We start from the raw sequence: 20,906 nt of genomic DNA, 5'->3' as shown, positions 1-20,906 counted from the left end.
ATAAATAAATAAATAAAATCTTTTAAAAAATAAAGTGTGGTTTGCTTTTCAAATATTTTAAAGGCTTTTTTATAGAACAAAATTCACAAATCAGAAAAAAAAATCCTATGTGACAGTAGGTGTGCCAACATGGCCACCCTGTTCCATGCAAGGTGTATTCTAGGGTGGCCCCGTGTTATGGGTGCCAAATTAGGAGGTCAGCAAAGAGCTGGAGCAGGGTGTGATTACAGTCATTTGGGGTTGGCGATGGTTCCAATGATCAGCCTGGGAGGGTAAATACGTGTTGGGGAACAGGGAGGAAACCATGGTGAGCATGTGCAACATCAAAGTCATGCAGGTTATTAGCTCGCAGGTTATTATCTCGGTGGCTTGGCTGGTTTCAAAATGTCAGCCGCTCTCAGGACCTGGGGAGCCCTCCCTATCTCCAAGGGCAGAACCTCTGGGCCAACACCATTGCCTCCAGAATTTTTTATCTCAGTAACAACTAATTATAATACCCTTAGCTAATGACTGTATGTGTGTAAAGAAGGTTCACTTGTACAATAAAAATAAAGATCTGAAAAGAGCCTGAGTTTGCCATTCTCTCTCCAACCTGGACAACCAGGACTTGTGCGGAACTCATCTGCCAGCAACATTCTCTTTGAAGACCAGAATCCAAGTTAGATACCCCAAGGTGCTGACATCTGTTTTGTCATGTGGGTGCTTCATGCACATGTGTCTTGCCTTCCCAGGCACATTGTAACTTCCTGGAGGCCCTAACTGGCCCCCTGGTATCTAGGACAGGGCAGGCCCATGGAGGTGCTGAGGAAATGTGACCCAGAAGTCAGTCCTGTTTTATTTGTGTTATGTCTCATCTCATTCCTCAAAGGGCTGGAGACAGTTTATGAGAAATCACAGGCAATAAAGTATAAACTATAAGGAAAGTCTCGAATGTCAAATGAGGTAAAAGGGATAGTTGGGAGTGCAGACAGGGAGGAAAGGCCACAGAGGCCAACATATAAAGATGCCGTCACTGAGATTCAAAATTGTCTCTGAGCTCTTGGAGAGAGGAGGACGGAGCGGCATAAGGGGTGAGTCCTGGCTCTGTGTGACATGAGGTAATTTTTTTAACATCTTTGAGCTTCAGTTTCATTCCAATTTTAGTATATGTGCTGCCAAAGTGAGCACTGAGCTTCAGTTTCCAAATCTGAATGGATTCATTCATGCCCCCCTTGTAGGTTACTCAGGAGGAAGGCAAGGCAGCAGAAGGGCTGGCATCTTGCAGATGGTCAGGAAAGAGAGCTATTGTGATGAGGATGATGATTAAGCTTAATTATGGGGTACTTGAGATTTCTTGGGTGAGATGGAGCCGCATCCCTCCCCTCAGCCTTCTTTCCCTCTTCCCACATCATCCTCAGGCCCCTGGTTTAGAGAGGGAGGACTCCAGGAAGACTTACATGTAGTATCTTGCCATGGGGAGGGAGCACATTCCTGCAATTGTGGGCGACTGGTCCTTGCTGAGGGGGAAGGAGAGAAGGGCTGTCAGAGAAGGGTGGGTAGAGCTGGGGGGCAGGCCCCCTGGGGGCCCCCAAATCACCAAATTACAGGGTAGAAAAATCTCACTAGGCTGCTTATCTATAACTGGCCTGCCAGAATCCTCCATGATCTCCCCAGCTCAGCAAGTTCCAGGCAGCTCTGTTTCACCCTCCTTTGGGGCCATCTGACTGGGGTGTGAGCCCATGACGTGTGCATGGTGCTAGCTTGGGGAAACCGAAGAACAGGTTCCCCAAAGAGTTTAGACAGGAGTACTTCCTGGAGCTGAGACTGAGGTGGGGTATGCTCCAGCCTCACAGTTTGAGGATGAGCTGGACTCAAACCCTGTCCCACTGCCCAGGCTGGCACTAAAGTCACCTGAAGGTTCTGATTCGCCAGGGCTTGAAGTGACTCCATGACAAGCCAGCCTTGGGAACTGGTATACCATCTCAGTTTTTCTCACTCTCCAGTGAACATATAAATCACCTGCCAGTTCTGGTTCCCTGGGTCTGGGCTGGAGCCTGAGACTGTGCATTTCAAACATGCAACCAAGTGATATGAACACTGCTGGTCCCTGGCCACACTTTGAGTAGCAAAGGACTAGATAGAGGATCTCCCAGCCCAGACAGGCCATCAGCAGCGTGGCCTCAATGCAAGCACACTTGATGCTGTTCTCTCTCTCAGCCAGACTACTGGGGCTCTTTTGGTTGCAGCAGCAAAACTAATGGGCAGGCTAGTAGCTATACCAAGGTCTGGCCAGGACAGATCAAGTGGAGGGCTCTGTGTGAGGATGATGACTCCCACTCTCGGTCAATGTGAGCACAAGGGGCAGGCAGAAATTCAGTGCTGGTCCAGTCTAGCTGGATCTCCAGGGGCCCCAGAAGCCTCCTGTCCTGGCCCAACCCCAAAATCCCAGTATTTCTCCCAAAGACTGCCATATCAGGCACCCCCTCCTGGGTTCTGGCTAGACTGTGATGAGGTGAATAGGAGTGAGAAGCCAGCTTCTAGTCCATCAGAGAGCCTGGGGTCCTGGTGCTAAGCATCTGCCATTGTCCCTCCCAATGCACCACACACTCCATCCCCTAAGCTTTCCATTCCCTATTGTCCCCAGGTGACCTTTCCCTGGACTCTGGCCTATTGTCCTCCCTGGACACCATCTCTGGCTGTCTCAGACTTCATCAATCCACCTGTCCTGAGTCAAAAACCACCACCCAAGTAGCACTGAGCTTTCTCCATCACATCCTCTCCTTGCTCTCCTACACGTTTTCTATGTGGACTATGTTCTCTCCAAGACCAGTATTAACTTCTGTGGAGCCAAATCAAAAGACTCTTTTGATTCTTCTGATATTTGGCTTCTGCCTCCTCAGAGCTCTTGACATTAATTGACTCCCTTCACACTTCCATTTTCCCCTTCTCAGGTCTGTGTAGATTCTCCTTTCCATTTGGTGGTGTCCCTAAGGCTGGAAGCCACAAGTCTAAGTTCTAAGCACTTCTCTCTCATACCCCATGAGTTGCCATTCATCCATTTCCACAGCTGCAGTGATCATATTGGTCTAAAGCCTCCCAAGTCCCAATTGAACATGATACTTTATCTCCAACAGTCTATAGGACACCTCCCTTTGGACTTCCTGCCATTACACCCAACCAAATAGATCTGAAGTCAAATCAATCTTCTCCTCCTCCCAGCCCATTCATCTCCCCCCTTCTCCTTACTCTGTGTCTGATTTGCTAGCCAGTTCTCATAAATTATTCTTTAAAATGTAATTTTGTCTTCTTTTTTTAAAGATTTATTTACTTATTTGAGAGAGAGAGAGCACATGCACATGAGTGGGAAGAGGCAGAGGTAGATAGAATCTCAAGCAGACTCCATGCTGAGCATGAACCTGAGCTGAAATCAAGAGTTGGATGTTTAACCAACTGTGCCACCCAGGTGCCCCTAAAATGTAACTTTGTCTTAATAGCCATTGTACCTGTGCCTGTATTCCTGGCTTTTCTACCTTCAATCCAGCCCAACCTATGTGAGGTACCTGGACCTATATTCTAGGTATTGCTTTCACAACATCTCCACCCAGCTCTAGAGTCTACAGTGGCTGCCCATTTCATCACCATCTGGCCCTGATTCACTTGTATGAGTGTATCTCACTTCTCTGTGGACACTAAACCACCCCTCCAGGCACATGCCTTCTTTCTTCCCTGTGGGCATGCTCACAGTTGTCTTTGATTTCCCTGCCTCAAAAGTCATCCCCCCTCCTTGCCATCCATTCAGGTCTTTTGGCATTAGAGGCACTGGATATGGTATCATTTATCTATAGGTTGAGTCTCTAGTTCTGCCAAATTAATTATCAGGTCAGAGTAACAGCTCAGACATATAAGGTTATGTCACCTCACCTCCACTTCTCAGTTTCAGCATCTATAAAATCGTGGAATTAGAGTCTGTGGTTATTAAGATTCTTCCAGATCAAACGATCTATGATTCCATGACTCAGAGTTTAATGAATCTTTCCTTTACTCTTGCAACCCTACTCTGAAATCCTATTAGATTTCACTGTCTTATGTATTGTTCTATATACAGACATTTGTTTCCCTTATAAAAGTTAACAATATCTTGATCCATGAAGTGTGGCCTGTAGCTCCCTCCAACCACCCTGACACACATATATGCTTACAAGCAAGACATAGAAACACACACAGATTTCAATGGCCAGGTTGGGCTCTAGACCTAGCTTTGCTACCAATTTGGCTTGCTACCTTAGAAAGTCCCCTTTAGTCCCTGGGCCTCCAACTTGTTATCATTAGGAAGAGAGGCTGGGCAAGGTCAGTATTTTTCAAAACTAAGTTTCACAATGAAAATTTACACAGAAATCTAATGAAAGTAAAATGGATAAAGGGAACTTGCTTTTGCTGAATCAGAGAATGAGAGTGATACCAGAACCCTGTCTTTGACCACTAAAGCAGGCACTGGGGCATATCTAATGAACCCCAAGCCTCATCACACACTGGTGAATACCACTGGCCTGGCTGATTTCTTCTGAAATTACTTCCTAAAATCTATGGTTCCAAATATTTAAAAATCTTGACTTGGTTTAACCCATGCCTTCTCTCAAATTCTTTCTATGTGCTCCCAGACTTATTTAGCATCCCATGATGTTCTGTGGAGGGGATACCTTGTTATCTAAAGAGCTTGCCAGGAGGAGTTAAGGGAGGGGGCATACCAGAGATATTGACAGAAAGGAGAAGGAAAGTGAGAAGGAGAGATAGAATACTGCCTATGAACCACTGACCTGAAATCCTGGGTGCCTGGAACATCCAACTGATTTCTGCAGGGCATCTGCTCCGAGTTTATACTGTCTGGCCAGGGTGGGTCAAGCCTGTTGCAATCTTTATAATTGGCTCTAGGTTGGGAAAGAAGAGCCTAGGGATTTCACAATGTCTTTAGCACAGTATGGATAATGAGAAGGTGGGGGCATTAATGAGTGTTTGTTGGAGGGGGAGAGAGTCACCCATAAAGCCTGGCAGAAGCCAGTCACTGGGCCCCTGCTCATAGCTACTATCATTGACACTGTTATTGGTGGTTTCAATAGCCAGATAAATAGTCTTGGGGTCAGATGTCTTCACATCACCTTCCTGTTGGTGCCCCATGAGGGTCCATCCTAGGCTTAGAGAGGTAGAAGAGGCAAGAGGGGATGTGTTTAAGGGGCCCAAGGACAGAGCAACCTCTGGTGTTTTAAGCCAGGCTGCAGCCAGCAAGAAAACATGAGAGAGGGGACTGATGGCATTGGGAGTATGGCCCTGTTTGGAAAGAGGGGAAGGAAGTCTCTGCTTTTCAACAAGTCCTATTAGCTGTTATCAGGTTGATGAGACAGAACATTTAAGGAAACCTACCTGCAGAGGACATTGACCTTAGATCCATCCTGGGACTGGGCAGCCATCGTGTTCCCTGGAGGGTTAGGACACATGACACCGTGTAAGCAGGGCAGGTGTAAAGAGCAGCATGTGAGCAGGGCAGGAGTAAAGAGAATACTCAAGCCTCTAATCAATATTACTTAACTCAGTCCATCCATCCACCCACCTGTCTGTCCAACCATCCAACCATCCATCCATCTGTCTACTTGCAAGGGGTGGAGAAGCTTGGCATAGTGTTCTCTGGGGACCATCTGCCTTACCATAATTCTCACTCTTAGGTCATTCAAAGGGCCTGGTAAGAAAGTAGGAGAGGCCAATCCACATGTAGATGCTTAAAGAGTGAAAGATAAGAAAAGATGGGCAGGGAGGGGACCCAATTTCTGTTTCCTAAGGCCAACAGTCATTCTTCACCCCTCTCCCAATCTATCTCTCATCTCTCTGTGGAAAGGGCCAATGCATGGGGTATTATGCCAGGCAGTTAATGAGCATTTACTGAGTATTTACACTGCTGTGTGACAAAGATGTGCAATGCATGGTCCCCGTTGTTAGGTAGCTTTACAGTCCAGCTGGGGAGCTAAGTCATAAATATTTAAAAAGATAATTAAGAAGACTGGGCTCTCTAATCTGCAGGACAAGGGCATATTGGAAACAATAGAGGCAGAGAATCTCCTTGAGTAAAAAAATTCCTAGAATTGAAAGGGCCTTAGACATGGCATATAGGATCCCTCCAAAGGGAGAAATCTGTGCTACGGCACCCCTGAGACATAGTTAATCAGGCTCTTCTTCAATACCTCCACAACTTCTTGAAGAAACCCTAGCAGTGTGTGTGGTCCTTGCGGTTAAAATTTTTGGGTCACACGTAATTTCTACTCATCAGTCCTGCTTGTGCCTCCTGGAATTACACAGAACAAGTTTATTTTTCTACTAGGCAGAGCTTTGAGTGTTTGAATGGGGCTTTCTGTGTATTGCTTCTCCAGGATAAAGACCCTCAGCTTCCTAGCCTCTACCCTAATGACTTGATCGTGGGACACTCTCAACTATTCAGAACACACTCTTAGTCCTCAATGCCTATGCCTTGCACAAATGCCATGTGATGTGGGCATAATACCTCTGTAAATACAGGTCAAGCTGGGGACTTATATTGAAATTGAAGAAATCTAAAACCACTATGTCTTTTTCATATGAACAATTATGATGCCAAGGTCCCCCAGCCCATACATTCTGTTTTACTTTCCTTCTTTTTCTATTGACTCATGTCAGCTCATCCCTGCTAAAACCATTTTGAATTCTACCATCCTACAAATGATGAATCAATCACTTCAGGCTGGAGAAAGCTTCCAGACTGAGGTGAAATTTCAGCTGCTCCTTGAAGGATGGGCCCATTTAGATGGGTGGAGGAGAGAGAAAGAATAGTCCAGGGTGGAGGAATAGTTTCCACATTCTGTACTCGCCGGTTTCCAATTATTTGTCAAATGTTATTTGAGATCCTTGGAAACAAATAAATACAGCCTTGACCTTGAGGTCATTTCAGGGGCCATAGACCCCAAATCAATTATTACAATGAGGGGAAGTTGGCATAGCCATGTAGCACAGTCAGAGCAGATGACCAGAGATCTCAATTCAGCAAAGTCTTCTTGGAGGAGGTGACAATATGAGACTATGGCTGGGCCCGTGGGCAAAGAAAGAGTGTGAAATGGGTCTGCAGAAACAAGCCTGGTGCCCAGAGCCTGTGTTCTCGGCACTCCTGAGAGGCCTGTGGCAGGACTTGTGCTGTTGGCTACCCAAGGGCTTTGGCTGCATTTGGGCCTCAGTAGCTCCACAGAGACAGACCCTTTTGGTCTGGCCACCTCCTTGCTAGTGCTTCAGCAGAATCTGAACCTGCCAGGCTGGTCTGACCAGTGAGGTGCAGGAAGAATACCTGGGGCTCAGATTTAGGCCTCTCCTCTGGCTTCTGTTCTGATCCCTTAGAGTTTAGGCAGGGATGCTGGAGTCATAATCCCTGGCATGTCAGACTGGAGGTGCAAAGGTAGTCAAGGAAGAGCTAAACTTTGCAGACACAGAGAATATTCAACAACTTTAGTATGATCAGCTTTTAAATAGAATGTTTGGAGAAACAAAAGGGCTGATGTTGATTTTGAGAAGGAAAATGAAAATATTGGAGAAAACTGCAATCATAATAAAATAAATGTATTTATTTCTCTTTTCCTATGTATTAGTTATCTATTGCTGTGTAACAAGTTGGGGCACCTGGATGGCTCAGTCAGTTAAGCATCCGACTCTTGGTTTCAGCTCAAGTCATGATCTCAGGGTCCTGGGATTGAGCCCTGCATCAAGCTCCACCCTCAGCAGGGAGTCTGCTTGAGATTCTCACTCTCCCTCTCCCTCTGCCCGCCCCTGCCCTGTGTGCACTGTCTCTCTCTCTCTGAAAAGATAAATAAACACATCTTTTTTTTAAAAAACCTTAGCAACTGAAAGCAACAAACATTTATTTTCTTACAGTTTCTGAGAGTTGGAAATCTAGACCAGTTTAGCTAGGTGGTTCTGCTTCAGAGTCTCTCTTGAGGTGGCAATCGAGCTGTCAGCCAGAGTTGCATCATCTGAAGGCCTGACTGTGGCTGGGAGAGCTGCTTTCAAATGCACTCATGTGGCAGTTGGCAGGAAGCTTCATTTTCAACACATGGGTCTCTCTATAGGGCTGCTTATGAGATGGCAGCTGGCTTCCCCCAGAACAAGTAAACAAAGAAACAGACAGAGAAAACAAGATAGAAGCTGCAGAGTCTTTTTTATAATCTAATCTCAAAAGTAGCATAATATTACTTCTGCCACATTCTGTTAGTCACAGAGACAATACGGGTACAATGTGGGAGGGGACACACACAATGTGAGATGGGGTCAGCAGCAGCTGTGTTGATGTCGTAGGGCTGCCATAACCAATTACCACAAAATTGGTGGTTTAAAACAATGAAAATTTTTGCTCTCATAGTTCAGGAGACTAGAAGGCTGTCCTCCCTCTGAAGGCTTTAGGGAAGAATACTTCCTTGCCTCTTCTTAGCTTCTGGTGGTTGCCTCAGTCATGGTATTTCTTGCCTTATTGCCACATTAAGTACAATCTCTGCATCCATCTTCACATAGCCTTCTTCCTGGGTCTCCTGTGTGTCTCCTGTTGCATATGCAGTCATGCTGGATTTAGAGCCCATCCAAATACAGCATGACCTCTTAACTAATTACATCTGCAAAGAACCTGTCTCCAAATAAGGCCCCAGTCTAAAATTTCCAGAAGGACATGAATTTCAACCAGCATGGGACCCTTTGGAGGCTGAAACCCACACCTTGCAATCTCAGGGGGCTATGACCACTCTAGGTCCAGGATTATTCTTTCTATAAATTCCTTTTCCAGGAGATTCCAACCACACTAACTCATCATATTCTCTTTCTTCACAGCTTTGCTGAGGTCTGTGTACTGATTCTGTCGCTGCTGACCAGAGCAGCAGAGCTCAATTCAGTTTGAATTTCACTCAGGGAAGTGGATGCTGAAGATGATTAGAAATATTGTCTGCTCTGTTTTCCTCAAGATTAACTTACTTAATACACAAAAAGCTCATCTTCATTGTAGAACAATTAGAAAATGTTTAAATAAAAGAATACAAAGAAAAATCACCTGTAATTGCTAAATTGACATTGCTAAAATTGAAGTAAACTCTTTTGGACTTTTTTTCTATGAAGAAATATATAGATAGGTATTTTTTTAATTAAAATGAAATTACAAGATATGCTAATTTGTAATTTGCTCTTCTTAATATGTCACAAGCATCTTTCCATGTGAATAGATACCAGTATCTTGGATTTTAATGGCACCTCAGGTTTCAGAACATATGACATGCCTGGCCATTCTTCAGCCTTCTGAGCTGGAGTCAATTCCTTGGACATCACCACCCTCTCCTGCCATGGCTAGCGCATGAGGGTTGAGATGGAAATGCAGAATATGATGGCAGCTGAGTTACAGGAAAGAGGGAGCGGGCTGGGTTTTGGGTCCCTAACTCTATGACCTCCCTCTCCTGCATAGTGATAGATGACTGGACCTCATGTGGGCAGCTGGTGGCCCTAATAGGCTCAACTTGGGATTGGCTGGCTTGTGGGGCTCAGGGGTACTGGGTAAGTTACCATGAAGCATGAACGGTTTCCAACACTCCCCCCACCCTGACCCCTGGAAAACTTTTCATGTGACTTCCAGTTTATCTTGAGTGGTTTTTGCAAGTTTCTACACCAGTAGCACCACTCAATAGGGAAAGAAACTTATGGACTAAGCCCCAAATCTCAGAAGGATTTACCCAAACTTGGAATCAAAAGGGAGAGTGGCCAAGTGCCCAGCCAGAGGTGGGGCCCTGAGAACAGATGGGGGGAGGTTGCCATCAGTGTCCTCCTCTACCTCCGCCCCTGCCTGAGCCGGCTCTGCCCAAGTAGGTTCTGGGGGGTGCATTGCCCTAGTCACACTGCTGGAAGTAGAAGTCTGTGATGGGGTTGCCCCAGCTGGCATCCTCTGAGAGTTGGGTAAGTCTGAGAGGCTGGTCTGCTTCGGGCACGGTGCAGAGGAACCAGCCTGGGTAGGCAGCTGACTCGAAATTGGAGGTGAGCCCCGTGTCCCGCCGGTAGAAAGTGAAGCTCTTAGATTCGTTGGCACCAAGGTAGAGTTCCATGATGTTTACTGGCTGTGAGTGGAGAGGCATGGCAGGTGAGGGGAAGGAGCGGAGGAGGCAGGAGAGCTGGGCCATGGGCATGGAGAGGCAGGGCTGTCATCAACAGAACCCTGCGAGGGAGAGGATCAGGCCCCAGGATGCCTGGCCCAGTGGCTTCAGCATCTGCTGGCTTAGTGAAGTCAGATAGCAAGGATGCCCTAACAGGACTCACCTCTAGTTTCAGAGTCGGTTCCTGCCCTGTCCCACACGACAGGCACTGGCTCCCTCCCTGGACGCCCAGGATGACTGGAGACAGCTTGGCATCCAGAGACCGGTTGGGGACAACACTGATCTCCTCGCCTAGAGAAAGGAAGCCAGATTCAGGGTCCCTGACTGCCCTTCCCTCCCTCTCCCCAGATCGTGGACTTTGAAGCACAAGACCTACATGAGACATCTTGTCCCCAGACTGGGCAGAAAGGAAGCCTGGTAGCAGCTGTCATCTAGGGAAGGGTGGTCTCCTGCCAGTTGGCCCAATGACATCAAGGTATGTAAGCACATTGGACCATCTCCCACCCCTAGCCCACCCCCTTGTCCAGGCTCAAACCTTCAAGTCTTCTCTAACCCCCAGGGAGGATCTGACCACCTCCTTTAATGCCTCTTGACCCTCTGGCCTTGTTTTGGAAACTCGATTTGATAAGCCTCTCATCAGAGTTATTTGGACATATTTGTACCAACATGAGAACAGAAGAGGGTCTCATTCCTCTCTGTACCACACATACAAACCTACCCTACCACATACCACACATACAAACACATACACACACTCACATACATGCATGCATGCATACACACGTGTACACACACACACAAACACACACACACTGCCTGGCCCCAGAGCCTAGTAAATGTGTCCCAAGTGGGCAGGTATGTGCTATTTTAGAGAGAAGGCCTGTCATGGTGTCTGGGGCATGAGGCCAGATGGTGCCACCTGCTATCTGGGTCCCATCACTCTGAGGGACCAGGAATCCCCAGAGAGCAGAGGGAACCCAGGGCAAAGGGATAGAAAGCCACTCCCATATGGGAATAAAGGCCTAGGAGCCTATTTTAGATCTCTCCCCAGCACTTGCTCCCAGGAAAAGGAATGTTTGGCCTAAGTCTACCTATGAGGGAAGAACAAAGCATTCATCCTGGAAAATATTCCCACCTTTGCATAGAGGCTTCAGGTGGCAATGGGGTAGGTGTCCTCACTTTGCTGGAAGGTGTAGTATTTTATTTGTCCTTGTTCAGAGCCTGCTTTTATGATGCCCATCTACAGTGTCAGGCCTGGGATCTGTAGGCCTGTGCCAGTTTGCATAGCTATTCTAAGCCCTCTCCAGGCCCCCTCCCCTCAGAGTGTATAGAGACCTAGGGAAGTAGGGTCATGTTTTGCCACCAACCTTTGATGACCTTCCCTGCATGCAGCCCTCCAGCTAGAAGTTGGTTATCATGCAGATAAAGCACCTTCAAGGCCGCATCCTTCATTCTGAAACATCAAGACAGGATGATGCTTAGTTAGGGGACGGGTGGGTGCTCGGGCTTGCTGGGCTCTACAGAGTCCCCCAGTGTCAGGCATTGTCTCCCTCTCCTCCCGCTGTGCCAGAAGTAACCACCCAACCTTCTCTGCCCGCCCTGCTGGGCTCATACCCTACTAATGGGATAACAATAGCCTCCCATCTGAGTCATCACCCTATTCAATCTTTTCTACACCAACCAATCTCCTCCATGTGTGATGCTGGAAAAGAAACTGGACTGTGAGTTAGAATCCTGGGTTCTTATCTGGCTGTGCCTCCACTGCTGCTGAGTCCCAACAGACAAGTTGCTTGCCCTCTCTGGGCCTGAATTTCCCTTTTGCTAATTAAGACAATGGGTTAGATAATGCCCAAGCCTCTTCCAGATGAAAATCTGATTCTTCAATCATTATTGAAGACATCAAGGCACATTCACTTCCACTTATTAAGTGAGGAATATCTTTAAATTTAAAATTCTTGGGGCGCCTGAGTGGCGCAGTTGGTTGAGCATCAGATTCTTGGTTTGGGCCATGTCGTGATCTCAGTGTCATGAGATCGAGCCCTGCGTTGGGCTCGTGCTCAGTCTGAAGTCTGCTTAAGTTCCTCTCTCCCTCTCCTTCGGCCCCTCCCCACTGCGCACTCTCTCTCTCTCTCTCAAATAAATAAATAAATCTTTAAAAAATAAAAATAAAATAATAAATTAAAAATTCTTTCATTTTACTTTTCAAATTTATTTCTCATCTCTGATTTCAGTTGATTTTTTGACATCTTGTGAGGAGAAAAATATATCCTAAAATGGGTTTCTTCAGGTGTTATACGGAAATAAGTATGCTGTGTGCAAATTGGTTCAGTGGTGGCTAAACACAAACAAATCTCATTGAAAGTTACTAATATATTGAATTGCACCATGGTTCTCTTATAAGAAGACACAGAAAGCAGTATTTCCCACATCTCTTAATCAAGGAGCGCCACTATCTAAAGCAACTCATAGGGTCGGGGCTCCCCAGAACCCACCTTGGGCAAAGCTATGTTAGACTCTGAGTTCAGAGAGAACTAGGACCATTTTCACTCACTAGTGCGAAGTCCAGAACACAGCAGACCACCTGGCTCAGTACATGCCAGCAGACAGACAGACTGATGGACTAAATAGTTTTGTTGTTGTTTTGCCCCAAAGAGCAAAAGGGAGGTAGTGGAGCAGAGTGACATCAATTCACCCCAGTGGGTGGTAACAGCTCTGAGCTGGGTCTCCTAACTTCCATTCTCATTATGGATATGTGGGGCTGAAGCTCTACACAGAGTGATTCACTTGCTCCCCCTTCTCATCAGGGAACCCCCATGAGGTGGCCAGCCCCAGCCTGACAAAGGCTGGAAAAACTTCTCTTAGGACAATGAGGGGCTGTTCACAACTTCCCAGCTGCTCACCCACCTATGAGAGCCCCAACTCTGGGCAGGTGCAGCCCCTCCCTACCCAGAAAGGATGGACAACAGGTCTACCTGGAACTTATTTCCCCCAGAGGACACAGCCAGTCAGAGGTTCAGATACTCACCGGAAGCACAGTGCCCCACTCAGGACCATCTCGAGCTTCACAGTGTGTAGACTCTCCTATTCTGAAATAACACAAAATCTTAGGTGGAGATAGAGGCTGGGCTGGAAGGGGCCTGAGTAGCAAACAGCCTTCTAACCCCACCACCCCTCTCCCCAGCATGTGAACATCCCCCACAGAGCAGGGGATTCTAGGTCTGGGGTCAGGAGAGAGCCCCAGTCCTGCTGGGGAGAATGAAACCCAACTCCCCAAAGGACACCTCAGAATGCTCCTTTCTCCTGGCAGAGCCTGTGGTATCTGCCTGCTCCTCTGGGATGCCTCAGCCCTTTTAATAATGCACTAGGGAGGAGCCCCTGAAACTGCCACAAGCTGAGGAGGAGCAGGGCTTCCCAGGTATTTCACACCACCCTAAGCCTCCAGAAACACCTGCGCTTCATTACCTCTCCTAAGGAAGGAAGGTTCTGGAGATGTCTTCTTTCAGCAATTCTGATGAACTTCCCAGGGGCTTTCAAGCTGTTTGTGAGCACTCAGCTCCTGGACCTCAGGCGCTTCCAGACCCAAAGACTTCAGTGCAAATAGCCACTCAAGGAAAGAAGATTTTAGAACAAACCCCCTTTTCTCCCCCTTCCTTCCCTCCTTTCCTTCCTTCCTTCCTTCCTTCCTTCCTTCCTTCCTTCCTTCCTTCCTTCCTTCCTTCCATCCTTTCTTCCTTCCTTCCTTCCTTTGCTAGGCCTATGGAAAATGCTGGATGTGGGGCTTTCCTGCTTAGGCAATGTTTAGTCTACATATTCATTGTAGAAAAACCTGAAAATCCAGATTGGCAAAACAAAACACACCATGAATACTTGTCTTCTGTGAGTGTACCATCAGAAAACCAATGACAACACTTTTCCACTGCCTACATTATATATGTCACTGTCAACTGTGTCTCCTACAGCTTCGTCATAGAGCCTACACTCCATTCAACTTGCTTTTTTCATGTAGCAAAATAGCAGAATATCTTTCCATACCAAATATGAATTATGATATAACCTTGAATAGCTGCATACATTTCATTGTATAGATGTATCATTTATTTATAGCAATCAATTATTATTAGTCTATTATTATTTGCTATTGAAAATCATGTGGTGACAAACATCTTCGTATCAACCTCTTCACTCGTGTCTGATTAGTTCCTTAGAAAATAAAATCTAGCCCATGCCACCTGTAATCAATCTTTCTCCAATACCTAATTGGCAAATTAATATGTGGCTGGGTAACAATTCATGCAATTTCAATACCTTGATACATTCTCTGTGATGGATCTGAATTAAAGGTAGAGGGCAGTGCATAATAACAAACAATTTAATGACATCTTGAGTACCGCTGATAGCCATATATTGTTAAGATACAAATTTTAAAGAAATTGTGTTCCAGTTTATAGGCTAAAAAGTCCTTAAAGTGTTCAAGAATAAATAAAATACCAAGTTTTTCCAATGTGATAAACACTTTCAGAAAACCTTATTTTTTTAAAGATTATTTATTTATTTATTTGACAGAGAGAGACAGCACGAGCAGGCAGAGTGGCAGGCAGAGGGAGAAGCAGGCTCCCTGATGCGGGACTCGATCCCAGGACCCTGGGACCATGACCTGAGCCGAAGGCAGATGCTTAACCAACTGAGCCACCCAGGCGCACCTCAGAAAATTTTTAAAATGTAAAGGCTACTTTATGCAAAATGATTAAATTGACCAAATGGAAAGGACACTGAAAATAACTATAAAAAAGAACAAAATTAAAAAGAAAACACCAGAAGGTGTTGGCCTATAGGCAAAGTGGTTTGTTTGTTTTTTTTAAGATTTTATTTATTTATTTGAGAGAGAGAAAGTGAGTGGGGGGGTGAGGGGCAGAGGGAGAGAAACTTGAAGCAGACTCCCTGCTGAGCCCAGAGCCCCCCAGACTGTCTCAGGGCTCTATCAAATGACCCATGAGAACACGACCTGAGCCAAAACCAAGAGTCGCACGCTCAACGGACTACACCACCCAGGCACCCCAAAGTGCTTTTAAGCAGACAGACTTTCATTTGTAAAGTGATCATAGGGAAGTACATACTGTTTCACTTAAAAAGGCTGCCTTCTCTGATCCCCTGACCGCAGTGAATTGCACCAACGTGGCCACAGGACACATCGGCGGGGCTTCAGAAGCTCTGTCCTCATTCTGACTAATATGGAATGACACCAGTGCATGGCTGCACCCCTCCAGATAGGGCAGCTTGCTGAGGGCACAGGGGGATGTGTTTGCCAGCTCTGTCTGTTCTGCTGTGTGCTTCATGGTGACAGGTACACAACGAATGGATGGAGAGATGAATGAATGAGCTAAGATGGTGAAAGTGACAAAAACAAAATGAACCCCCATTAAGAAAGTTAAGTTCTTCAAACTTGAAAATAAGACAAAACGTAGCTTGAAGACCGGCATTGTGATGCCACCAGCTTTGGTTTTCTTTTTCAACATTCCTCTGGCTATTCAGGGTCTTTTCTGGTTCCATGCAAATTTTAGGATTATTTGTTCCAGCTCTGCGAAAAACGTCGATGGTATTTTGATAGGGATTGCACTGAATGTGTAGGTTGCTCTGGGTAGCATAGACATTTTCACAATGTCTATTCTTCCAATCCATGAGCATGGAACGTTTTTCCATTTCTTTGTGTCTTCCTCAATTTCTTTCATAAGTGTTCTGTAGTTTTTAGAGTACAGATCCTTTACCTCTTTGGTTAGGTTTATTCCTAAGTATCTTATGGTTTTGGGTGGAATTGTAAATGGGATCAATTCCTTAATTTCTCTTTCTTCCGTCTCAGTGTACAGAAATGCAACTGATTTCTGTGCATTGATTTTATATCCTGCCACTTTGCTGAATTCCTATATGAGTTCTAGCAATTTTGGGGTGGAGTATTTTGGATTTTCCACATAAAGTATCATGTCATCTGCGAAGAGTGAGAGTTTGACTTCTTCTTTGCCAATTTGAATGCCTCTTATTTTTTCTGTTGTCTGATTGCTGAGGTTAGGACTTCTAGTACTATGTTGAACAACAGTGGTGAGGGTGGGCATCCCTGTCGTGTTCCTGACCTCAGGGAAAAAGGTCTCAATTTTTCCCCATTAAGAATGATATTCACTGTGGGCTTTTTGTATACTGCTTTTATGATATTGAGGTATGTTCCCTCTATCCCTACAGGGTGGAGAGTTTTTATCAAGAAAGGATGTTTATAACAGCAATGTCCACAATAGCCAGACTATTGAAAGAGCCAAGACGTCCATCGACAGATGAATGGATAAAGAAGATATGGTATATATATATATACATATATATATATATATATATATATATATATACACACACACAATGGAATACTACTCAGCCATCAGAAAGGATGAATACTTACCACTTACATCGATGTGGATGGAACTGGAGGGTATTATGTTGAGCAAAATAAGTCAATCAGAGAAAGACTATTATCATATGGTTTCACTCATGTGGAATATAAGAAACAGTGCAGAGGATCATAGGGGAAGGGAGAGAAAATGGAATGGAAAGAAATCAGAGAGGGAGGGGCGCCTGGGTGGCTCAGTCGTTAAGCATCTGCCTTCGGCTCAGGTCATGATCTCAGGGTCCTGGGATGGAGCCCTCCGTTGGGCTCCCTGCTCAGCAGGGAGTCTGATTTTCCCTCTACTTCTCCCCCTGCTCATGATTTTTTTCTCTCTCTCTCTCAAACAAATAAATAAAATCTTTAAAAAAGGCCAGAGAATTGTCTCACATTTTGTTCATAGTTATGATTTTTATTTCTCAGAGAGGTTTGATGCTTCTGGGTCCTCATTCTCTTAATATAGCAGTTAAGATCATGGTGGACACTCTCTGGCCAGTGGGCTAACACGGGCCCACTGTTTGTTTTCTAAACAATGCTTTATTGCAACACAACCATGTTCGTTTGTTTACACAGTCCGTGGATCCTTCTGTACTACAATGGCAGAGCTGAGTATCTGTGACAGAAACTGCACAGATAGGATATTTAGTACATAGTCCTTTATAGAAAAGGTTTGCCAAACTCTGGTCACAACCATCTTGATTCAAGTCCTAAATCTGTCACTTATTAGCATACATCTTTGGTCAAGTTGTTTAATCTTTCTGCATTTTGGAGTTCTCATCTGTAAAATGGGGATAAAAATTGTACTGACTCAGGAGTGGCTGTTAAGATTAAAGGAGTTAATGTATGTGAAGTGTTTAGAGCCATGCCTGGCACAAGCAGGTGCTTAAACGTCAGCTGTATCATCATCATCATCAGCCACGTGGCCTCGGGGAATTTGCCTCATCTCTCTGATTTGATGATTCATCTCACCTCATTTACATTTCTCTGTAAAGAAAAGAGGAACAACCACCTCACTGGGTTGTCATGAGGATGGATGAGACAGAGGCTGTGAAGAGCAGGGTCAGCACTTAACACAAACCCATAGACACCTGCTTCCCACCCCCTCTGTTTCTCACCTCTCTGGCACCCCTCCCCAGGTATGTAGAGAGGACCCCGAGAACATGGCAGAGTCCCCCCTTTACGCTGACCTAAATCTGAGGCTAGTTCAAGGCCAAGCACTTCCTTGCCATTGTGCTAACACATCTTACCTGACCCAGAGAGGGAGAAGGCTCCAACTCAGCCTGGCTGAATGACCACAGATTATGCTGTGGATTTTCAAATCTCTTTTACAAGAAAGGTTCACATGTGCTGTGCATTCACTGTGTCAACATTATCTCAAAAGCAGTACAGACTTTGTGCCATCAGACCTGTGAAATGAGTGCAATTTTTATTCCCGTTTAACTGATAAGACAAAGTCAGACCTAGAGAGGTGAAGTAACTAACCCAAGGTCACAAACTAGTAAGACATGGACCTGGTATTAGTACTCTGGCAGTTCAATTTCATACTAACTCACCCCCATTCCCCCCCTGTGAACAAATAAGCCATATAATGCTTACAGACTCAAGCAAGCAAGGGATGGAGGGTAGAGCTGGAGGTCAGGGGGCCTCCCTGCCAGGAGTCTTTTGCAGGAAGGACCAAGGGGCTTCTTGAGAAGAACAGAGACTTCAAGAAAGACAACAGAAACCGATAGAGTTGGTCCAGAGACAAAGGGCTCCAGCACGACAGAGTGTGGCACACATTAGGACAGAGGGGATTCTTCACTCCCTGGAGTGACTTCGGTGGCCTGCCTGGCCTAGGAGAGCTGGTGGTGATGCACAGACACACAGCCTCCAGGGAGCTGTGAACAGAAGTGTCCTTCCTGCTACAGCCCTGGACTCCCACCCCAACGACAGCCACATCCTGCAGTCACTGTGTGGAGCAATAGAGGGAAGGTGCTACTTGGCTCATAGCACATTTTAGTAATGCTAGAGTCCCTGTGACATTACAGGGAAGTCTGTGGGTCAGGGCACCGAAGCTGGGTGCTGAGCCAGAAACGTGTGGCTTTGTTGTCCTTGCTCAGTCCCACGGCATCTTCCAGGGTGGAGGGTCTAGGGAAGGGCCAGTTCTACAAGCTGGGACCAGGGAGTGTGTAAGCAATGGCAGGGTGAGACTGTGGTGTGTGTCACACCCACGGGTGGTTTCTCCTGACTGAGTCACCCAGGGCAGGACCAGAGCCACCGGCAACTTCCTTACCTCAGATCCAGGTGAGACCCTCCAGAGCAGGTCCAGGTGCTTTGCTCATCTGTACTTCAGAGGCCTCCAGAGTCTGAGGACTCACCTCCCACAGATTATGTGGTTTGGCCATTTCTGGACCTCTGCCCACAGAACAGCTAGGACTTGAACCAGATTCTGCAGCTGAAAATTGGAAATAAGCCAAATGCGGAAGAAAAAAGTCAGTAGGTCAGGAAGTGTACTGGTCTGGCTCCATCTTCCCTGCTCCCTGGGCCATGCCCTCCTTCTGCCTGGACAGAGTACAGGCTCTGTGTGCATGGCTATGACCTCACAGAGAGGGCACTCTTGGCCAGGCTGGACTGGGCAGGCCACACTTGGATGATTTCTTCCAAACATCCACCTGACCAATCCATGCAGTCTTTCCTCCTGTTTTTGTTTTTTTTTTCTCTTTCCACAGAGGACTTGGAGCAGTGAGTACCCACAGAATTAGACAGGGCAAAGGGAACTGCATTGGGACTCCCCCAGAGGAGGCCCCAAGCCTTCCTTGGCTCTGTCTGTGACACTTGGCACCGATGGATTAGAATCATCTCCTTTCACAAACTCCTCAAGAACCAAGGACTACTTCTTTATATATATATTTATATATCATATATAAATAATATATTATATATATAGTATATTTACTGTATTATTTATGTTATAAATACATATTATATATTATAAATATATATAACAATTATCAGATAAGTGTTTGCACATTTGTCTTTTCTAATTTTTTATTACTATATTTAATTGTAGTAAAATGAACATAACAAATTTACCACCTTAACCATTTTTAAGTGTACAGCTATGTACATGTCTTTTAAGTCTTTTGTTAAATCTATTCCTGAGTATTTTATTGTAAACAGAATTGATGTTTTATTTCATTTTCTAACAGCTTGCTGCCCATATATAAAAAACATAATTAGTTCAAGGATAATAAAAATAAACTTAATATTTTTGTAATCATCATAGTAATGACCGATTCAGGTAAAAATCATCAACGGAGGTTAAAGCCTTTATGCGAATGTTTGATGAAAAGCAAGATACACGTTGTCTTAAAGGATCTCCTCACAGATTGCTTACCAATTACAAAAAGAAAATTGGTAATTTTGCAGTGGAGAAACCTGGCTGACTTGTCCTTAATCAAGTGGCCAAAATGTCATTCACCAGGAACGGCGCGAGACACCAGGTATGTCCGTACAGGAGATGGCACGTGGAGAAGGACACATTACATCTTCTGCAGCGTTCCTGCCAAAAGTGCGTAAGCTGAATCTAATCACGAGGAAACACCAGACAAAGCCAACTTGAGGGACAGTCACAAAGAAACAGCCCCTTATTCTTCAACAATGAATGAACGACAACAATAGGGACAGAGAAAAAGTAGGCTTGATTCGGAAAATATTTAGAAAGTACATCTCCTGAAGACTTCTCTTCTATATGTAGCTTGTGCTACCATTTGTGTGGAAAAAGTACACGTTCAGAGGCCTGCTGGTGCCCCAAATTTCTCTCCAAAGAGAGTCTGCAAACAGGTAGCATTCGTTATCTTTATGTGCCATAGAAACTGGATGGGGAGACAGAACTGATTTTCACTTTGTTCCCTTCATCCTACCGGAATTTTTTTTATTTATTTATTTTATTATGTTATGTTAATCACCATACATTACATCATTAGTTTTTAACCCTAACCCTACCGGAATTTTAAAAAAATCATTTAGACGTGTTATTCATTTAAAGTTTGCTTTTTTACTTAACTTTACAAGGTGGTTCTCAAACACAGTATTAAGTGAAAGAAACCAGGCACAAGAAGAATGCATGCTGTATTATTTCATTTACATAATTCAAAACTAAGCAAAACTAATCCATGGTATTGGACATCAGGCCAGGGGTCAACCTCACCTTGAGGTGGGAAGAGTGGCTGGAAGGAGCACAGGGCTGTTTCTGGGTACTTATGCAGAACATCAGAAAATTCAGCAAACTATATCCTGATAAGCTGTGCAGGGTCCTCTATGCATGTTATACTCCAATTTTTTTAAGGTTT

The 20,906-nt window shown here is 45.3% G+C and overlaps 2 protein-coding genes across 8 annotated transcripts in view; both read right to left on the bottom strand.

The window, feature by feature from the left end:
• The window catches only part of IL1F10 (interleukin 1 family member 10), a 50,320-nt gene extending 40,650 nt beyond the window's left edge, over positions 1-9,670 (bottom strand). Inside the window, exons 1-4 of one of the 2 annotated variants that reach the window (XM_036103791.2) lie at positions 7,913-9,670; positions 5,395-5,449; positions 4,794-4,904; positions 1,437-1,496 (exon numbers count right to left, since the gene is read on the bottom strand). In XM_036103791.2, the coding sequence (XP_035959684.1) occupies positions 1,437-1,496; positions 4,794-4,904; positions 5,395-5,441 (218 nt within the window). In that variant the 5' untranslated portion in view covers positions 5,442-5,449; positions 7,913-9,670. The remainder of the gene's footprint in view (positions 1-1,436; positions 1,497-4,793; positions 4,905-5,394; positions 5,450-7,912) is intronic. The other variant, XM_078056313.1, reaches the window with a different exon arrangement.
• Positions 8,181-20,017, bottom strand: IL36RN (interleukin 36 receptor antagonist). Of its 6 annotated transcripts, none has more exons than XM_078056317.1 (6): positions 19,952-20,017; positions 18,848-19,009; positions 13,183-13,243; positions 11,525-11,610; positions 10,321-10,448; positions 8,181-10,121 (listed from the first exon to the last, which is right to left on the bottom strand). In XM_078056317.1, exons 3-6 carry the CDS (start codon positions 13,209-13,211, stop codon positions 9,897-9,899), a joined length of 468 nt encoding a protein of 155 aa, XP_077912443.1. In that variant the 5' UTR covers positions 13,212-13,243; positions 18,848-19,009; positions 19,952-20,017; the 3' UTR covers positions 8,181-9,896. The 6 variants fall into 6 exon arrangements, with proteins under 6 accessions (XP_077912443.1, XP_035959704.1, XP_077912442.1 ...); XM_036103811.2 differs by lacking the exons at positions 18,848-19,009; positions 19,952-20,017 and adding exons at positions 13,620-13,761; positions 17,823-17,977; XM_078056316.1 differs by lacking the exons at positions 18,848-19,009; positions 19,952-20,017 and adding exons at positions 13,620-13,727; positions 17,823-17,977.
• Between the last annotated feature and the right edge of the window lie 889 nt (positions 20,018-20,906).

The sequence above is a fragment of the Halichoerus grypus genome, chromosome 10 (genome assembly GCF_964656455.1).
Source record: "Halichoerus grypus chromosome 10, mHalGry1.hap1.1, whole genome shotgun sequence".
NCBI classification, from domain to species: Eukaryota; Metazoa; Chordata; class Mammalia; order Carnivora; family Phocidae; genus Halichoerus; species Halichoerus grypus.
The sequence above is the reverse complement of the archived record's forward strand: the minus strand, read 5'-3'. Positions and strand labels throughout refer to the sequence as shown.